The 20173-nt window shown below is 38.4% G+C and overlaps 1 protein-coding gene across 1 annotated transcript in view; it reads right to left on the bottom strand.

Moving 5' to 3' along the window:
* LOC150084481 (protein O-mannosyl-transferase Tmtc3-like) overlaps positions 1–20173 on the bottom strand; it is a 775447-nt gene that overhangs the window by 106797 nt on the left and 648477 nt on the right. The window contains exon 15 of the mRNA XM_090376259.1: positions 12298–12380. Coding sequence (XP_090232385.1) covers positions 12298–12380 — 83 coding nt within the window. The remainder of the gene's footprint in view (positions 1–12297; positions 12381–20173) is intronic.

The raw sequence follows: 20173 nt of genomic DNA, 5'->3' as shown, positions 1-20173 counted from the left end.
GCACCTTACGCCTTAGACATAGTCTGGGCCTACTTAAACGATGATAATATAAAAATTAACAACACCAGACTCCCCAAAGACAGAATATTCGAACTAACAAAACTATTAGTAAATGCAAATTACATTCTCTTTCAAGAAAAAATATACAGACAGATTTTCGGCCTCCCATTGGGCCTAAACATCAGTGGACTCATTGCCGAACTATACTTAGACAAATTAGAAAAGATCCATCTTGATCCATTTATACCACAGATCACATATTACGGAAGATATCTGGATGACATCCTAATTATCACAGATCATTTGACCATAAACTATATTCTTCAGGTTTTTAATAACATCCATCAGAGATTAAAATTTGAATTAGAGATTGAAGCAGAAACCCACTCCATAAACTTACTTAATTTTACTATACACAGATTAGGACAAAAACTAAATTTCAGCATATATAGAAAACCCACTAATAAGGGGATGATTTTGCATTTCCACAGTTATCATCCCCAACCATACAAAAAATCTGTCATGCTGAACCAATTTCTTAACGCCTTTAAATATTCTTCCACCCAAATTTCTCTAACCACTGAAATAAATGAATTAACTACAAGATTCGCAAATAGGGGTTACCCGCTAACCCACTAATTACCCGCTAACCCACTAATTACCCGCTAATAAACAAAGTCAAAACTATAGCCCGTGATAAAATAAATAACAACAACCTCGCAACAAACGTTGCACAAAAAAATCTGACAAGACCAAAATACATTTCATCACAATTCCATATGTCGAGCACTGGTACAATAAACTTAATCAAATATGCAAGGGAACCGACATGAAAATCATAGCAAAACCCATGAACAAATTATAGGCATTCTTCAGAAACCGACCTTCAAACACCACATTCCAATCAGAGCATGACCTCGTATACAGCATCCCGTACAAAAATTGCGACGCTGTCTATGTAGGATCTACCATGTTCTTCAGGTTTTTAATAACTGTTCCATAGTTGTTGTTAAGGTTGCAGTTATCATGACTATTACTGAAATGCCGCCTTCTCGTTCCATTATTCAAAAAATTCCGGTTTGGAGGTAACTGAATTATTGGGGGCTATTCCATAGTTGTTGTTAAGATTGCGGTTATCATTTGCAGCGGTTGAATCTGGATATTGCGCTTTTCGTCATAAATTACTTCTGAAGAGGAAGATGTATCATGTGCTTTTGTGATTTCAGAGCTGTGCAGAGCAGCATGACTGTCAGTATAATTGCTTTCTTCTGTATTTGATAGAGAGTTGGATCCGCCAATTTTACTAGAATTATCAGGCTCACTTTCCTTTGGTTTTCATCACTTTGTTTTGTGGAATTTTGTTATGTGCATGCATTTTGCATTCTTGCCATAGGAAGAGTTTCCTCTTTGCGAGTGGCAACTTTGATAGTTTATTGACACAGCAAGCCCCTAGGATAATCGAGCAGCTGACACATGAACAGTCAGCGAAGCAAGCTTCTGACACTGACTGCATGTGGTCTTTTCGGAGTTAGCGCTTTTCTTCTGTATCGGACTTGGCACATTTAGGCAATAAACAACTCTTACAAATTAGCAGAAGTGGAATAGTTTGTTTTTCTGATTTGGAGGGAGGGCTTTAAAGCAATTCGTTGCAACAACGACTAGCAAATATAGTACAGTATATACTATGCTTGTAGGTCGTTAGCAGCAGGTCACTAGGGAGTTGATTCTTTAAGTAAATAAGGGATTTAAACGACCCTCTTAAGTGCAAACCTTGACCTTGAAAGGTTTCCATGTGGATAGCTTTAGCGTTGCCGGAGTAATAGAAGGCAAACTTTGTTCTGATGAAACATTACTGATTAGTTGAATTGTAACACACGAAAAATGAAAATAAAAGTTTACCTGTCACATGGAATAACGTACTCGATCCGTCAATGGGTTACTCATACTAACAGGAATGTCCTGGTATATGATTCATCGCGATAAACAGTTTTAAACTATATATTTTTTTGCACTAAACACGGAGCAACAAACTGCGTGGCCACACTTTTGTCCCCTACAAGACACCTCCAAAGAAGAAGAATATTGCTGGATGCTATATAAACTGGCCAAGGTTGGGGGTTGGGTGGCTAGTATTTTATGGAACTTTGGCAACTAAGGCCATAATGCGCCAAATCAAAAAAAAAAAAAAAAAATCTCTTTGGTAAAAATTCTAAACAACAGTTCCACATCCTCCCTAAACTTACTGACAAAACCCCATGAATTTTCTTGGCCCATCAGCACTACTCAGAGAGTCTACACATTGTTTGATTACACAATTACCACTAGGTCGTTTTCATTCTCTAAAAGCCCAAGTGTGGTGCCACACAGTTGATACGTTAATCAAGGATTACGATTTCCCATACGTGTTTGTCAATGTAAATGCGATGAAACTGGAATTTCACGGTTTACTGAGCCCAATCTGTCTAATATTGCTAGATCTTGTAGCATACTCTGATTACTGTCATTAACCACCCTGCTAATTATCGTATCAGCTGTAACACACTAAGCCTGATATTCCTTCATTAATTCATTATATGCCTTCATTACTAAAATACAGAAAATACAACGAGCAGAACACTGAATCCTGGCGAAATCCACTAATGGTATTTGTCCACGAAGAGCAGTTCGCAAAAGCTTTTCTGAAATCTAGGTGTTCTGCTCGTTGAATGCCAATTGGATGCAAAATTACGTTTTTCATCCAGATTGCTACCATGTCATAGTACCCAATCATGCTAAGTCAGACAAGATTTCCCCTTGGCATATCCATGCTGTGACTGCAGTTAACTGCATTCCTGTCTAGAGGATTTTATACTGCATCCAATTATTTTAACTAGTGCCTGAAATCAGTGAAACCTTTAGCCAGTGACTCTTTTATTTTCCCTGGAACAGGGAATAATAATAGATATATTCGCATCGCTCCAGTCCATCAAACGCCTCTGAAACGAAGAATGCTCTCATGATTATGGCTAAAGGTGTACTTACCTCTTCTGTTGCTTCCCTTAATATAATTGGATAGATTCTGTCTACTGCAGATGCTTTTTTATGTTTACCTTCCGCTTTCCTCTCAGTTATCAGAAAATCATTTCGCTCCCTGTTAGAATTTGATACTGTTCTAGCATCCGCAACGCTAAAACTTTCTTCATATGTGAATGTAGGTGGAACAGAACTATTTAGTTTATCAGCAACCTCAGATCAACAGTTAAACTATTCATTTCTAGTGGAACAATGCGATTTTTCCTCTTTCTTCTAGTGTTACATAAGTAAAGAAGAAATCTTTGTTGCTTTTCATTAGCTTCCGCTTTCCAGAGACTTCTCGTAATCTGCCTTAGCTTGCCTAACATCCTTGATTGCAGACTAATTTACATCTGCTGTGGCCTTCCTACCGTAGACCTGATAATTTATATGCCTAAAGTATATAAATGCACCCAAATGCATTTTCTTTTCGGCCACGAATTTCATCATAGTGGCATAGTGTTTTGTGGAAGGCGCCACCGGTGGTTTCCCACATCTGCACCGTGGTACTTTGTGAAGAATTTACAGAATCTCTGTAAAAGCCAGAAAAAGTGTGGTGTCTGGTTTGTGACAGAGTTGTGCTGTGGTCTGTTGTTCTGTCTCTGGCTGCTTAGCTGCAAGGCCCCTAAGGGAACCCCACGTTGCCCGCCACAACCACAGGGAGGTGAGCCAGGCTGCTCATTTTACTCTGGCTGGCCTCCGCCAGGGTTGCCTGAGCTTCTTGACGGAGACCAAAAAAAAAAAAAAATAATAAATAAATAAAATAAAATAAAAAAATAAAAAATAAAAATAAAGTAACAGATTAAATAAAAAAAAAATAAATAAATAAAAATAATAAAATAAAATAAGTAAAAAAGTAATAGATTAAAAAAAAAGGGAGAGAGAGAGAGAGAGAGAGAGAGAGAGAGAGAGAGAGAGAGAGGGGCATAGAAGAAGAGAGGCTTAGAGGGGGAATGAATTTGGGTGTGTTGAGAGGGGAGAATAAATCCACCCTAATTTAGGCAAAATATAGGAAAGAGTGTGCGTTTAAAAGTCACAGGGGACAGGTGCCCCTGTGAAATTGCCAATAGCATAGTGCTATTGAGTGTTGTTGAGTCATAGTTGCAGATTCAATGGGATAAATGGTGTCTAGAATATTGTTAATGATCTCCTTCCAGGTGTAAGTAGAGGAGCCATCCATCTTTAGTGTCGTATCGAGTACCTCTCCTCGCCGCAGCTTGTTTGTTACGATCTTGAGAACGATGCCCCAGGGGTCCTTATTCCCAGAAGTGGATACCAGGGTTTGCCACGTTTGCTTTTTACTTTTATGAATTAGCTTTGTGTATTCATTTCTGACAATTGCTGGCACCAGCGCCAGTGCCAGCAATCCCGCACCTAGATCGGTGCCAGCAGTATATCCTACCTTTCTCTGTATTGTGGTGAGGAATTTAAGCCTAACGTTGTCATAGCTGGGGTACTCATACATGAGGTGCCCCCAGGACTCCTCTTCGCCGCAGTGGCAACGTGGATCATTCTCGATTCCCATGGCGGTCAGTTTTTGTTGGAAGGATCCATGGCCGGTGATGATAAAGGTCACATGGAGGCCAGGTGAAAACCAGGGTGGAGGTTCTGGGTGAGTTCAACTTATGGATGGAAGGAATCGTTTTGTGATGGCCCCTTTTGTTGTAGTGTCCCAGTCATGTTGCCATATCTCTTGTAGATGTTGGGTTATCCGTTTTCTTTCCTGCCTGGTGCTGTTTGTGGTGTCACGTTGAAAATTTAGCAGTTGGGTTGGAACTCCCTTCCTTAAGTGATAAAAAAGCCCTCTTTTAACCATTTCTAAATATAGTGACTAACATCCAGTTAATACCTGCAAAGCAGGGGTGCTGACGGTGCGGCATGCCCTGCAGATTGAAAGGAGCATGAATCTCTGGATTGAATCCAGCTTACATTTATTTCTTGCTAGGATGGCTTTTCGGTAACAGATGGTGGCACCATAACACACAATTGGCATGTATGCCGCTTGGTATATCAGAGTAAGAGCTTTGTGCTTCAGCCCCCAGTCTACCCTGCTGACCCGCCTTATCATAGCACTGTACCTTTGAATTTTGTTGGCTAGATACTTTAGGTGGTGGTGGAAGGTAAGCCCCGAGTCTAAGAAGATACCTAGGAGATTGACTTCAGTGTGCAGCCGTATGGGCATAAAGTTTAATTTTATTGTAGGTGGTCTTGTGATTTGTAGCCTGCCTTTAAGGAGTATGGACTTCGTTTTCTCTCCTGAAATGGTAAGGTTGTGCAGGGCTGCCCAGATCTGAAGTTTTACCAGTGCTTCATTGGCCATTTTCTCCAGGTTCGTCCTGGTGTTAGCACATAACAATAGGACAAGATCATCTGCGAAGGCCAAGGGCTCAATACCTCCCAGATCGATGCCCAGGAACTCATCCAGGACAATAGACCAGAGGAAATGGCCAAGCACAGAGCCCTGCGGACAGCGTCGATCGATGTACCTAGTCACTGTCTGGAATCTGTTGGTAACTTGGACTTTTCTACCAGTTAAATAAGACCTTAAACTGTTGTATAGGTTGTTGGAAACATTTGATTGCCGAAGCCTCCGAAGAACACTGGCCCCACGAAGTCTACCATGATTGCAAGGGAGTACTTAAAGGCTGTGTGAGTTGCTTGAGTGATTAATCTGTTAATGGCATCTTCTGTGCTGCTACCTGCTTTGAATCCAAATTGCTTGTCACTTGGAAGTTTTCGTTCTTCATATCTGGCGGTTAAGCGAAATAGGAGCAGGCGTTCTTGTAGCTTGGCCATTACAGAGAGCAAAGCAATCGGGTGGTAGGAGGTTGTAATTTGTGGTGCCTCGTCGGGATTTTTCAATATAAATTTGAGGGTTGCCGTTTTCCAGGATGTTGGAAAGGTACCTTCTGTCAGGCACCTATTTAGAAGGCTTAGGAGAGTAACAGAATAGCATTCTGCAAATTTCTTAACGACATCCACTTCCAGCTGATCAGCACCAGGTGTTTTTCCTACTTTCATTTTGTTTATTGCCAAGTCCATCTCAATGTTCATGAAGGGGGATTCCACAGAGGCAGGATGACAGTTGTGATTTTCATCTACTATTTCTTGTTGTTGTTGAGTCATAGTTGCAGATTCAATGGGATAAATGGTGTCTAGAATATTGTTAATGATCTCCTTCCAGGTGTAAGTAGAGGAGCCATCCATCTTTAGTGTCGTATCGAGTACCTCTCCTCGCCGCAGCTTGTTTGTTACGATCTTGAGAACGATGCCCCAGGGGTCCTTATTCCCAGAAGTGGATACCAGGGTTTGCCACGTTTGCTTTTTACTTTTACGAATTAGCTTTGTGTATTCATTTCTGACAATGCGGTAAGCCTCCATGGTGGCATCTACCTCATGGGGAGGTAGCCTTGATCGAGCCTGCTGGAACATTTTTCTTGCATGGTGGACTCTTATTCTGAGATCCTGTAGTTGGAGATTCCACCAGGGAACTGCATACCGGTAGGGCCTTCTGCGTGGGATGGAGAGATCACATGCATATCTTATGGCAGTGGTAATAATCTGTACGCAATCGTCTGAAGGGAGTGCTTCAGGGAGTGGTGTGTCTTCAGGGAGTCTTCTTGTTACCTCAGTCCGAAAACGTTGCCAGTCTGCCTTTTTTGAATTGTACCGTATCACATCTCATGGGATCGGAGGGGTCCGTTCCACAGAGCGAACTAGAGAAAATGATATCGCTCTGTGGTCCGACGTGGTCCATGCTTCTTGTACAGTCCATTTGGCTAGTTTGCTGGCAATGTCTGGGGTGGCTGCTATAACATCTATGGTGCTCTCCCAAAGGGGGGCCGGTGTAATTTGGAAGTTGATCTGGTTGGTTTATTACTTGGAGGCCTGTGGCTAGGAAGAATTCTTCTAGTTTTGAACCATTTATTTGTGCAGATCTGTCAGGGGGTGCGACTGTGCCAGAGCAGAGATCTGCAGTTTGCATCCATGGCTATTAGTAGTCATCCCCCGGGAGAGTCTCGAGAGCCATCTGAATGGTTGAGATCGCTGGGGTGATGTCTTCACCAGGGTGTATATTGCTAACAGGAACAAAGACCCTAACTGAGTTATGATTTGTGCACAGGCACTGTTGCAGTGCAGAGTGGTGTAATCTTTGTTGTGCTGATTTCTGGGTTTCTGATGATTATTGCTGTTGAGTCCGCAGGAGTGGGAGAGATTTGGTCAGTTGTTGTGCTGTCTCTCTCTGCGTTGTTTTTTCCAGCACTTGAAATGCTGCTTTTGCATTGGCTGCAGTAGTATCTAGATCGAGCCGTTGAACTTACCTTTGGAATTTTTATTTTATTTTATTTTATTTTTAACATATGATATACACAACAGGCATTCGCCCAGTTAAAGTGTATAACAGAGCAAAGGTTGTACAAAACAAAAATAAATGGTAGACTAATATACTTTGTACAATGAAAGTTAATTCAAACGGGAATTCACAAAAATAAAAAAGATATTCATGACGTCAAGTCCAGCGCTATGTAAACTCGCAGAAAGCAGTTTGCTGCAGGAGACATCATCACACACACACGAATTAATAAGGACATCTTTAGCCCAGAACTCATCCGTCAATCGGTCAACCTACTCCAAATAGTTCTGTGAAATTGTTTCTTGTTCACAGCCATATCCAAGTCAAACTTGTTCATGAGTGCCAATGTTCTTTTGAAGAAGGAGTTCCTGGATATCTCTAATCTCGAGTTACCTATGTGGAATGTTTCTGTCTAGTAGCCACCACTGGAGCGTGAAGGTCAATATGACACAGAAGATCTGGCAGGTAGGTTGAACCAGCGAAGATGTGGTACAACAATTTGAGATCAAGAGCAGTTCGTCGAGTTTCCAAGTTTTGAAGCTTGAAGTAGGAACAGAGATTCCGGTAGAAGATTCTGTGGTAAAACATGGGGTTACGTCTGGAAAGATAGTGGATAAATTTCATCTGGAGCGATTCTATTTGTTGTATCAAGTATACATAGTGTGGGTTCCATATAGGAGAAGCAAACTGCACTATAGGGAGTATAGTTGTCTTAAATAGGAGCACAGAGAACTGAGGATCTTGAAATCTGTACGCCTGCCGTTTAATGAAGCCAATTTGTTTTTTCGCTTGGTTTAATATATTCCTAACATGTTTATCAAACCCACATGTAGCGGTAAAAGTAACTCCCAGATCTTTAACTTCGTCAACTCTGGAAATCGGCATCTCCTTGATGTAATATTCATTAATTAAAGTCTTAGTTTTCCTCGTAGCTGCAAAGGAAATAGAGCTGCATTTCCTAGTGTTAACCTCCAAACCATTCAAAGCAACCCAATCAGCAAAAGAGTTGAGAGCAGCCTGAAGGTTGACAGCATCATCTTGGCTACTGATACGTGAATATAGTTTCACATCATCGGCAAACATTAGTGTCTTGATTCCACCTCTCTCAACAAATTGCGGTAGATCGTTGATAAAGATGGTGAATAAAGAGGCCCAAGAGATGATCCCTGTGGTACTCCTCTCGATGGAAAAAATTCCCTTGAGACTTCCTGTCCGATGATCACCCTATGTTTTCGATATGAAATATAGCTCATCAACCAGGATAATAAAGGGTCACGTATTCCATAGTGGCTTAGTTTTTGAGCAAGTTGATTATGCGGGACACTGTCGAAAGCCTTAGTAAGGTCTGTGTAGATCACATCAACCTGTCCCCCGCGATCGACGGTGTATAGAACCTGTTGCCAAATAGTGAGAAGATTAGTGATAGTTGATCGGCCCCTGGTGAAGCCATGTTGGCAGTCGCAGATAAAGTGATGAAAATATTCCATTAATCGGTGGTGAATGACAGTGTCCAGAATTTTTGCCAGCGAGTTCATAAGGCAGATGGGACGGTAATTCTCTAGTGAGTGGTTTGCACTTCTCTTTGGGATAGGAATAACATTATGTTTTGAAGTGAGTGGGGTAGATACCAGACTTAACGGAAAGATTGAACATATGCGATATTATATATTTAATATAATATCGCATATATTCAATAATCTTTTGTTAATAAAATCTTTTGTTAGTTTCCGAAGCGCTTGAATGATATCGTCTGTGTCCACCGAGAGATTATTCAGTGTATCATCCTTAATGACTTGAAATTGATAAGCTGAAGCAGCAGTAGCTGCTGTTTTCTCTGAAAAGGAGGAGAAAAGGTCGCAAAAAGATCTGCTTTAGTTTTGTCACAGGTTATAGGCTTTCCATCGGAATCAATGATCCTGGTTCCTGTTGAGCAGTTATTAGAATTCTTTAGCATGTTCCAGAATGGCTTCAGGTCTCCATTTACTGTGAAACTGTGTTGAATTGATTGAATATAACGAGCGTACTGATTTCTGATCATCCTTTTAACGTTACTTCTGTGTTCCTTGAACAGTGCCATATATGCTTCATTATGTGTCGTCCTAAAGTGTTTTCTGCACTGTTCTTTGGCTCGTATAATCGCAATTATGTCTGTCGTGATCCAATGAGGGAATCTTTTCCTGTAATTTTTACTAAGAGATACGAACTCTTGAATGATAGAGGAGATCTTCCAGAACAGCACTCCCCCAGGCTTCTTTTGCAGGGGCCATTACAGATCAAAAAGACTTTAATATTTTTGCCGCAGCAATCACAAGTTTGTTGGCTTGCGCGACCAGGCATAATGATTATTAAAAGGAGGGAGAATTGGCAAAGAACAAATGTTTAAGGTAGCTCTACAGTTGGGGCGGAAGGCTTCTGCAATTTTTATTATTTTCGTTTATTTATTATTATTTTTTTATTTATTAGAAAAATTACTGCAAATTCTATTTAGTTTCTCAAGTTCCTTATTTTTAAAGTGTTCAGCTGCTAGGCAATAAAAGCACTTCCTACTATGTGAGGAGTGTTTGTGTTCAGTTATATTTAGCGTTAGCACGACTTTCCCTTCTTTAAGTGCCCCAGTGGGTAGCTGATGTCCGCTGCAGTGAGACAAAGTATACAGACCACCTGCCGGTTGACCTAATTTAGGTGATCTCTAGCTGGTCAACGTGACCTTGTGCCGGAAAGCATTCCACTGGCTATAATGCTTGGCTGAACAAAATAAGATATGTATTCAAGTTTTTAAATTGAGAATAAAGTTGTTACCTGATCATTTAGTGGGTACAACTTGCCTCAGGAAAAAGCACACCAGAAACTGATTCGCTGGATATCAGAAACTCGACAAGATGTTGAGCATAATCCTTTAAACTATTCATTGAACAGGAGCCTGAAAACATGCGACCGCACAGTGAAAAACTGACAAGGTCCAGTCCACGAATTTCATCAGCTCACCTGATATATATTTAGATCATGCTATACTTTGAACAGTATCTCTTGGTTGGTACATAGTGTGCTTAGTGTTAGGGTCAGGCGCCACCTGTGGTTTTTGACATTGCGCCACATATTTACAGTACTACTGTAAATGCCAGAAAAGTGTTCTATGTTTAATATGTAGTATTATGTTGGGTTCTGTTGTATGTCCTGGCATTTGTCCGGGGTCCCCTTGTGGGACCCCACTTTGCCCGCACACACCGCTAGGAGGCAGCCAGGCTGCCCATTATTCTCTGGCTGCTCTCCGCCAGGGTCGCCTGAGCTTCCTGGACGAAGACCAAATTAGAATAAATAAATTTAAATAAATAATAATAAATATATAAATTAATTAATTTAAAAAAAAATATATATATATATATAAATAAATAAAAAAAAATAATTACTTAGTATGAAAAGCAAACTAGCTTTTATAATTACTTTTCGGAATCATCAGTTGGTTCCGCTACACTGAATTTATAAAGCGGCTAAGACCACTGTAGCCCCTTATACGAAAGCAAAAGTTCTACTCTTTGTCCTTAATAGTATTTACATCTTTAAGCAAATCCCATATTATTACACTATGATTCCTGTCAACTAGTTGTTCTTTTATCTGCAGATTCTTATTGTATGAAGAGTTATTGCTGATAATAACGTCAAGAATATTGTTTTCTGTCGTTTCTCTAACATAGTAAACAGTCATCCGATAAATTCACAAATCCACGATAAATCACACCAAACTGGCTAACGTTGCACTGGTCACCAATTTTATATGCTTCTTAACTAAGCCATCCCACCTGGGGCCGCAAATACAAAATAAATAAAAAATGTCTTTTCTGTGTACTTTGTACCCTCCAAGTTCTAATTCTTCCCTTATCTCTGATTGGCACCCGATATCCCCATAATGTCTGCAGTTGATGATTTGATCAGCTTCAAATTCATTCAAATTCACATATAATGTTAATTTAGACGTTAATTAATTTAGGTGGTATCCAATGAGGATAAGTAACAACAGTCTTCTCCTTTAGGTGAAGCGTTACTTATTCGAAGTAGTGCAATGTCATGGCAACTCGTCGTGAAGATATTCACAATATGAGATGCGACTTAAAACGATGCCGGTTTTGCAAATAATTTGCTAATCTATAATTGGCTGTGTATTAATGATGCAAGTGAACTAAGATATACATAGTCTAACTCTTTCCCTACTTGAGACATAAGCCCTTAATGCATTAGCAATGTTAATTAAGTAAAAAACCTCAAAATTATTTCAAAAACTAACCTGTTATGAAGCGTTTCTGAAATTTGCAGCCCGGCAGTATAACTTCAAAAATAAACTATTAAATTTCATGCGTCAGTGTGTAAAAAGTTATTTTATAATGCTTCGTTTTACAGTTTTAATTTAAAAAAAAAAAAAAAAAAAAAACATATTTAAACTACTTTATAGCCATATCACTATAAAGTTTGTTACAGTCATGAGTCATACATTATCCACTGTTACGCATGAATTTTAATGCAAGTGAGCAATTCTCTGCATATATTAGGATCCTTTAGGATTTTAATAGACCTGGTTTCCTACCACCCTCAATCAAATATTCTACACACAATTTTACTATACTTGTAGTTGTCCTAGTTTACAGTCTGCATCACCACTCAGGAGTTGCCTGAGTCGGGATGTAGACTGGAAGTTTTATTCAGGCTGTACCGTTTGTAGACTGTAATCTTTATTTAGATTGGAAGTATGTAGACTGTACCCCATAAAAACATGGGTTACAACATATTTGACGTGATTAGTTTACATAACTTTTATGAGCACTTTAATAGGAAGGTTAAATGCGTTATACATGTTATCATACTAAATGCGTTATACATGTTATCATACTAAATGCTCTTACCTGTTCATTTTGATGAGTATATCTCCACGGTTTATGTAGGCCTGAATATAATCAGCTCTCATGCTGATTGCTTGCCTGTATAACTGCAGAGAATAATATAGTTACTGTAAAAGTTATGCATGCGCAAAACCTGCAATTTAAATGACAAATAAACAAGAATAAAGATAATTATCTTTCATCACAAATAATACACGCCATTAATAATTACCAGATATTTCAAAACCGTTGTAGTCAGTTCTATAAGGAATTTGTATAATGAGAATTTAGTTGTGATAATGTCTTTTCATGTGGAGCTCTCAAACGAGATGTGCTTATGATATATTAATGAAGGCTCCAAGTCTGTGTACTCATATGCATGCTAGACATTACAGTATGTTTGTACTGCAGATAAAAGTATATAAGGAGTAAATCACATTAGAGAAAACAAACAGTACACTCAGAAAGTGAGAGCATTATGTGCATGGTCAAACGTCCAAATTATTAAACAAATAAATAGTTACTGTATTTTTCTTTTACCATAAATTAGAAAGTTGTTATCAGGCGTTCTTGGCCGATAAATTTAAGTAATACTTAAATGCACGTGTAGCTGGGCAGTGAAGTTGTGATAATTGTTAACCCGTTTCAAGATCCACAGCAACTATACTGCCAAACATTCCAGTGATGAAGCGATTCTTCAGCCATTCTCCCACGTGCCTTGACAGCAAAGTTTACTTGTGTTTCTGCCTCCCAGCGTTACTGCTAGTCCCACTTAACAATGGACTGCTCATTTACATGTTTGGTTGGCTACTGGTGGCATTCCTGCCTCCACAGGCAGTGCCGGAAAACTGGAAGGTAAAAACTCCTCCTCCCCCCAACGGTAGGGCTAAAGGAGCTACTATGAACGCAAACACATCCAATCTTTAAGTGTCCTCGTGGGTAGCAGTGGTTAAAATTCCAAATCTCCCCTCACCACTTGGGAAAGGTCTGGTTCTAATCCGTCAATGACGCGAGGAACTTTTATGGACCTTTTCCGTACAGTGACAGTCACAGACGAGGATAGCAGTGTTTTGTCTCACAATCCCTGGATTTTCAGTCCAGTAAAACATGCAAATTGACCGGATAATACACATAAATGAATGAGTTTGTTCTCTCAAGTAACTCTAATGTGAAATATTTGATAATTAAGAAATGAAATTCAACATCAAGGCAAGATTCTTCTCCCACGAATTTGACAATTGTATGGCTATGTTTGGTCCTAGTCGTCCCTAGAGCTATACATAGCCACTCGGAAAACCATTAGGAAATCTCTCGTCCTACCTCATTCAAAAATTATTTAATTAATTTATTTACTTTTTAGTTGATTGTAAGATACAATCGTCCCTTGTACGTTCCGGGGAAATGAATTAGCTGATACCGCTGCCAAATCAGCCATTTCCCTGGATAATCATTGCCTGTCAGTCCCCTATACAGACTACAGGCAAATAATACGCTCTAAATTATATTCCCAATGGCAAGATTCTTGGCACGGACAGGCCACAAATAAACTACATCGCATTAACCCTGTAATTACGCAATGGCAGTCCAGTCTACGCAGGGTCCGAAGGAAGTTGTTCTTGCTCGGCTCCGCATAGGTCATAGTCATCTAACACATTCCTATTTGCTGAGGGCGGATGACCCACCTATGTGCGAGATGTGTAACAATATTTTAACCGTCCGTCATCTTTTCATAGAATGTCCTGTTTTTATAGAAGAACAAGGCTTGTGTTTTACCACTTTTAATAATTTGACTGAACCATTTACACTCAGTCAGATTTTAGCTGACAGAGACAACATGTCTGACGTTTTTAACTTTTTACACTCTATTAATTTTTATACAAAGATCTAAGTTTTATATTTTTACTTTACTTTATACCTTTGTTACATATAGTTAATTGCTGGACGTGGTAGCCTATGCTACCAAATCGTTTAGTAGCCCTTTAACTTTGACTTGGCGCATTATGACCTTAGCTGCCAATGCGCCATTAAAAACTAAATCAATCAATCAAGCCCCTTGTACGGCGTGCAAGCCAGATGGGTTAGAAAATGATTAGAATCTGTCGTTGCATCCCTAGAATGGCGACGTCAGTAGCCAAGGGATCTAAGACAGCTAATTCGAAGTGTACTGAGCGACTATTAAAAATTACTAACTTCAGTGGATTGCCAATATCAGTTATCCCTCCCACCCAGAAACTGGGGTTTTTCGTCCAGCAAAACAGACAAATCGACCATAGAGCACACGCAATTAACAGACAAGATGCACACACACAGCATGGCAGATGAATTTAATTATTCGGGTGGCCTAAAAATAATAGTATCAGTTACCCCTCGTAATATCTTGAACTCCAAACATTATCACTGAATGCAAATTTATTACGGTCTCTGAAGAGCAGTAGCAAGAAAAAGGAACTCAGGAAACAAAACGTTCAAACAAAACGAATCACGAAGATGGTAACCTCATTCCCACCCAATCTGACTTTCAGCATTCTGATTTTCCGATCCAAAGTCAAAGCTGACTATTTAAAGTGCCGCATTCGGTCTTGTGTTTCAAATCATGTTTGTTGTTGTTTCTCTCTGTTAGTTGTTGGCACATCAGCTTCGGTGGCCATAATGCACCTCCCAAGGTTTTTGCACTACTCTGATCCAAGCCCAAGGCGGGATTCGAACCCGCGACCTTTGGGGTTGCTAGGCAGGCGCTTTACCCACCTGGCTAGCCCGGTCGGCAAGTTGTTGTTGTTGTTGTAGTTTTGGTTTTAATTGCGTGTGTTGTGTGGTTTACTTTCTGTTTGCTGGACAAAAAACCCGAGTTTTCCGGAGAAAAACCATGCCACATTTTGCCTGAGCCCGAGAAGGATATCCACACCCTTAGCCACCTTGTGACATTTTTTTTTTTTGCTTGACGATACTTTTCTTTGTAAAGAGTGTAAGGAAAGTACCGATCTAAAATTAGAACTTGGGTACATTACGAGAAGAATTCGATTCACTGAGAAAACCAGTGCTTGCCCTAGAACAGTGATGGCGAACCTTTTTGAAGAGTGGGTCAATTATTTTATTTCTTTTTTAAAATACTAGCCCGTGAGTCATAAGTTAGTGGTCTCAATTAGAAGGGGGGGGGGTAAAAAGGATGCCAATTATTTGGAAACATCAAACAATTTGTTAAGAGATCAAGTCGATAGTTGAATCTTTTTGGTTCTCACTTTTGAAATAATCCAAAAAAGGTTTTAGTTTCCTTTTTGATTTATCACTTTAACTTTTGCAAGTGAAGAGCTAAAAAAAAAAAAAGTAAATATCGAAGCTTGATTTGATACCTTGTACTGCACCAGGTGACATCATGACCAGTATTGCCTCTGCACAAAGTATTTGAATGAGCAAGGAATAAAAGAAAACGCCTTTATTTTGAAATATTCTTCATTAATAATTAACATAATTATACAGATACAGTATGTGTAATAAAGTTGATAAAAGTATATTTAATGCGAAATTTGTTGTTGCTTACTTTCAGACAGTTTCTTAATATTAGGTACATACTTCGTGTTCGTTACTTTAATACATTTTGCAGTCAATTCATTTCCAAGTTTATTCCTGTTGGAAGATTTAACAAAATTCATTGAGGAAAACAATTTTTCACATGAATATGTGGACCCGAACGTTGTGAGAAGAGCGTTAGCCAGTTTCCTCATACATGAAAAATTGTTCGGTAAAGAATACCATGCGTTTAATATAATATTTTCAACTTTTAGTGTGGGATCTTCATTAGGCCTAGCTGCATTATTTTCTGAAATTTTTCCTTCTACTTCGAAAATCAAATTTTCAAATTTATTTTTCCACACTATGCTGCTTTGGAATTCAGTTAATTCCATTTCTAAGTTAGTGATACCTAGCCACATAAAATCGTTTAGCTGCATTGTATCGTACTCTGCTTTATGTGGACATAAAATAAAGCGAAATGTATTTTCCAAACTTTTAAATTGATTATATCTCTCATGGAAAGCTTGTTTTATTTTTTGCAAAATGGTTAAATATATTTTAATTGCATTTTCTTGAATGTCAAGAATATTTTCAAAATCTTTAGTGTTTTGAAAATGTTTTTGTAATTGAGGAAAATATTTCATAGTGCTCATTTCCAAATCTTTAATAAAGATGTCAAGTTTTTTCATAAATATTTTGATATTTTCAAACATCATTAATGCAATTTGTCCATGTCCCTGAAGTTTTTTATTCAGTTCATTGAAAAGATGAGTGATATCACATAAGAACATTAAATCATTTAGCCAATTTATATTTGAAAATTCGTCATAACTATTATTTTTTTTCATTCAAAAAGAGCTTTATTTCGTCTAATAAAATGACAAACCGATTAAGAACTTGGCTGCAACTGAGCCATCGAACATTTTTTTATGTCAAAATCCCAGAATATTGGCACTCAATTTCCTGTAATAATTGTGCAAATTCTCGCTTATTAAGACCATTTATAAAGTTAATAAATTTAATTACAACTGGCATTACATTAGAAAATGTTTTTAAACCTTGCTTCGCACATACAACTTGCTGGTGTATTATACAACGAAATTCTATCAGAGAATGTCTCTAATATTTTGCTTAAGCTGCTGAATAAAACCAATGTTTTTTTCCCACCATATTGTGAGCACCGTGTGTTGTTCCAAAAACAATTTTTTGTAGATCAATTTCCATTTTTTTAAAAATGCATTATCAAATTCTTTAAAAATATCAAGACCGGTACACCTTCCTTTCAATGTTATTAGTTTTATTAACTCTTCTTTCATTATATTGCCTGCATTATATCGAGCAAAAACTGCTGTTGCGCATAATCAGTTACATCAGTACTCTCATCTAAAGCAATCGAATACATTTCTACAGACTTTAAGTCGTTATGTATTTGAGAAGAAATATTTCTTTCTAATTCTATTACTCGATCTTTAATAGTATTGCGACTTATTAGTAACTCATTTATACGCTTTATAATCGAGTCTTTTTCTTTAAAATCTGAAAACAGTAGAACTACATTCTAAAAATGCTTGTTTTACAAACTCCTTCTGAAAGAGGTTTCCCATGGCGAGCAATGCAATGGGTTACTTGAACACTAGCAGCTGTAATGTTATTTTTCGGAGTCAAAAAAGTTTTTAAAACACTTGTTTGTGAATCATTCTGTTTATTTTTATTTATTTTTTTTTATAAATCTGACATTACATATTTATATTTTATAATCGTTTAATATTTTCGATTATCTTTTCTCTCTGTTATAATTAAAAAAAAGTAGGCCAATATTACAATAAACGCGTGCGCGTGGGTTACTTACAAAGCCTTCGTGGGTCAGTATCTGACCCACGTGTCATAGGTTCGCCACCACTGCCCTAGAAACAAATGTAACTAGGAGCTCGTAAGGAACTCAAGTATCTCAAGTTAAGACAGAGGATATTGTGAACGATCTATTCCACAAGAACTTGAAGGACCATGGTTTTACATTGGATGAGGTGAAGGCACAGGTCAAACCTCTTACGCTATGCTGATGACCTCAAACTCCCGATGAAAGTCAAACTTGGCGGCAACCCTGCTCAGCTCAGCAACAGGATCAATTCACAGCTTACGAACCTTGAATTGTACCTTGCAAGCTTCGACCTTCAAATCAACCTACAGAAGTCTGCTCAGGTTATATTTTCCCTTAAATTAACGTTTCACTAGGAGGGTTACCAATAGTAAACGTGCTCTCGCACACAGACCTTGACGTTCTATTTGACCAAAAGATGCCCTTTGTCAACCAGATCAACAAAATCAGAACCAAATTTTCTCGTCTACGGTGGATCTCAAAGCAGCAGCTGTTACACGTCTGACAACCCCTCACTATCAAAAAAATTCATCACCTCCACGATCTACCGCGCCATTCTCTATGGTGCAGAAATATGAACCTCGGCCGCACCTATAAGCCTTAAGCGGGTGTATACCGCTGAATACTGGTTATTGAAATGGACTCGCCTTCCTGAACTGTGTAGATACTGACTTTGAAAACCTGATAAAGAACAAGAAAGACAGATTTAACTTCATCAAGTCCTTCGTCGCTCATGATCCCTGACCTATCCGTTTCCTATCCCTAGTCTCCGTGAACATAAATCAAACTGGTATCTATCATTTTTCTATGCTCCCTAATCCTTAATGTGCTCATTATTTTGTTTTTGAATTTGTATCTGCCTATGTATGCTGAACTTTGTTTTGTATTTGTATGTTGCTTTGTATTTTGTAGTCAGTTTATTCAAGTTCCTATATGTGAACCCCTAACTCTGGTCGTAGTGATGGGATATTGTGTTGTTTGTAATTCTGTACTTCATAATAAAGATTTATTTATTCATTTTTCAATCCGCCCTAAACTAAACAAAGCTCCAATTAATTGGATTTGTTTAGTTTCTGGTGGTATACGAAAAATACTACTGTCCCTACAAAGAGTTTCAAAGAGTTTACAAAGAGTTTCAAGCTCCTATATGTGAAGCCCTGACGCTGGTCGTCGTGATGGGATATTGTGTTGTTTGTAATTCTGTACTTCATAATAAAGATTTATTTATTCATTTCAATCCGCCCTAAACTAAACAAAGCTCCAATTAATTGGATTTGTTTAGTTTCTGGTAGTATACGCAAAAATACTACTATCCCTACAAATAGTTTACCTGGGATGGACATCCCACACAGCTAAAGATTACACTGTACTTCCATGATGTTTCAAATGTTTAGGCTATGGCCAATCTCATCTGCAAGATCGTGTGAGCAAGAATCTCAAACCTGTGGCCATTGTGGTAACAACTATGCAAACTGCCAAAATACAGATAAACTGCTGAATGCCAAGTGGCAATCGCCGGAAAGGTAACTGTTTACATTCATAAAAAGATGCTAAATGTCCCCAATACTGAAAAGTCCTTGAGCTCATTAGAGTTCATTAATCAGTAATATTTAAAATAGTGCAAATCGGCAACAACTAAAATTTTTACAACTAAATTTCCAGCGAGCTGTGGCCATGATGTGTTAATGACCTTACCACGATTGCATTGGAACAGTGACGTGGTAATGACCTTACCATGATTACATTGGAACATTCACTTCATATATTACAGGAGCTATATTCATCCAAAGACCTGTCAAAGGTTTGCCCATGAGGTTCAGAGTAATATAGTCGTATGGTGTAACTGTTGGAACAGGAGATAATGCTAGAAAATGGGTTTGCGCAGCCATTGCCATTACTGTCCCAAATTTAATTGTTATCAGATTGGCCTTATTTTAGTAATCGCTCTGTCTTGATACAAACTAAACACCAGTCTGTATCAAGACACATTACTCGAGGTTGCCCACAAGGGTCTATTCTTGGGCCCTTAGTGTGGAACTTAGTCCTAAATGATTGGCTTCTCCTCAATGATGACCTGACAAACATAAATACAATAGATGACTTATCCATTCTTGTCCACGGAAATTCCAGAAGAGATCTGGAAACCTTTGCAAATAATATTCTCCTCAGAATATCTTTTATTATTATTATTATCTGTTTATTTCCATAAGGAAACCACCCCGGGACGGCAAAGTGCCAGGAGGGTGCTAAGTACATATCAGGGTACGAGATACTACGTGCAGTGGGTTACATATACTGAACATGTAGTCTCGTCCCGAAATATTATATACACATTTTATGTTTAATATATACAGGATTTACACATTAATGATTCTGTACATACATTACAAATCATATATTTACAATTCACTAATAATTCCATATATAACTTACATATTTACATAACTGTTACAGAAGGTATATTTTTCGAGTCAACAAATTATTATTGTTCTGAAAGCAGAAAGTTTAACTTTTACT

Source organism: Mastigoproctus giganteus, chromosome 6, assembly GCF_048544385.1.
Source record: "Mastigoproctus giganteus isolate SK-2022 chromosome 6, ASM4854438v1, whole genome shotgun sequence".
Taxonomy (NCBI): domain Eukaryota; kingdom Metazoa; phylum Arthropoda; class Arachnida; order Uropygi; family Thelyphonidae; genus Mastigoproctus; species Mastigoproctus giganteus.
Note: the sequence above shows the minus strand (reverse complement) of the source record. Positions and strands in the feature narration are given on the sequence as shown.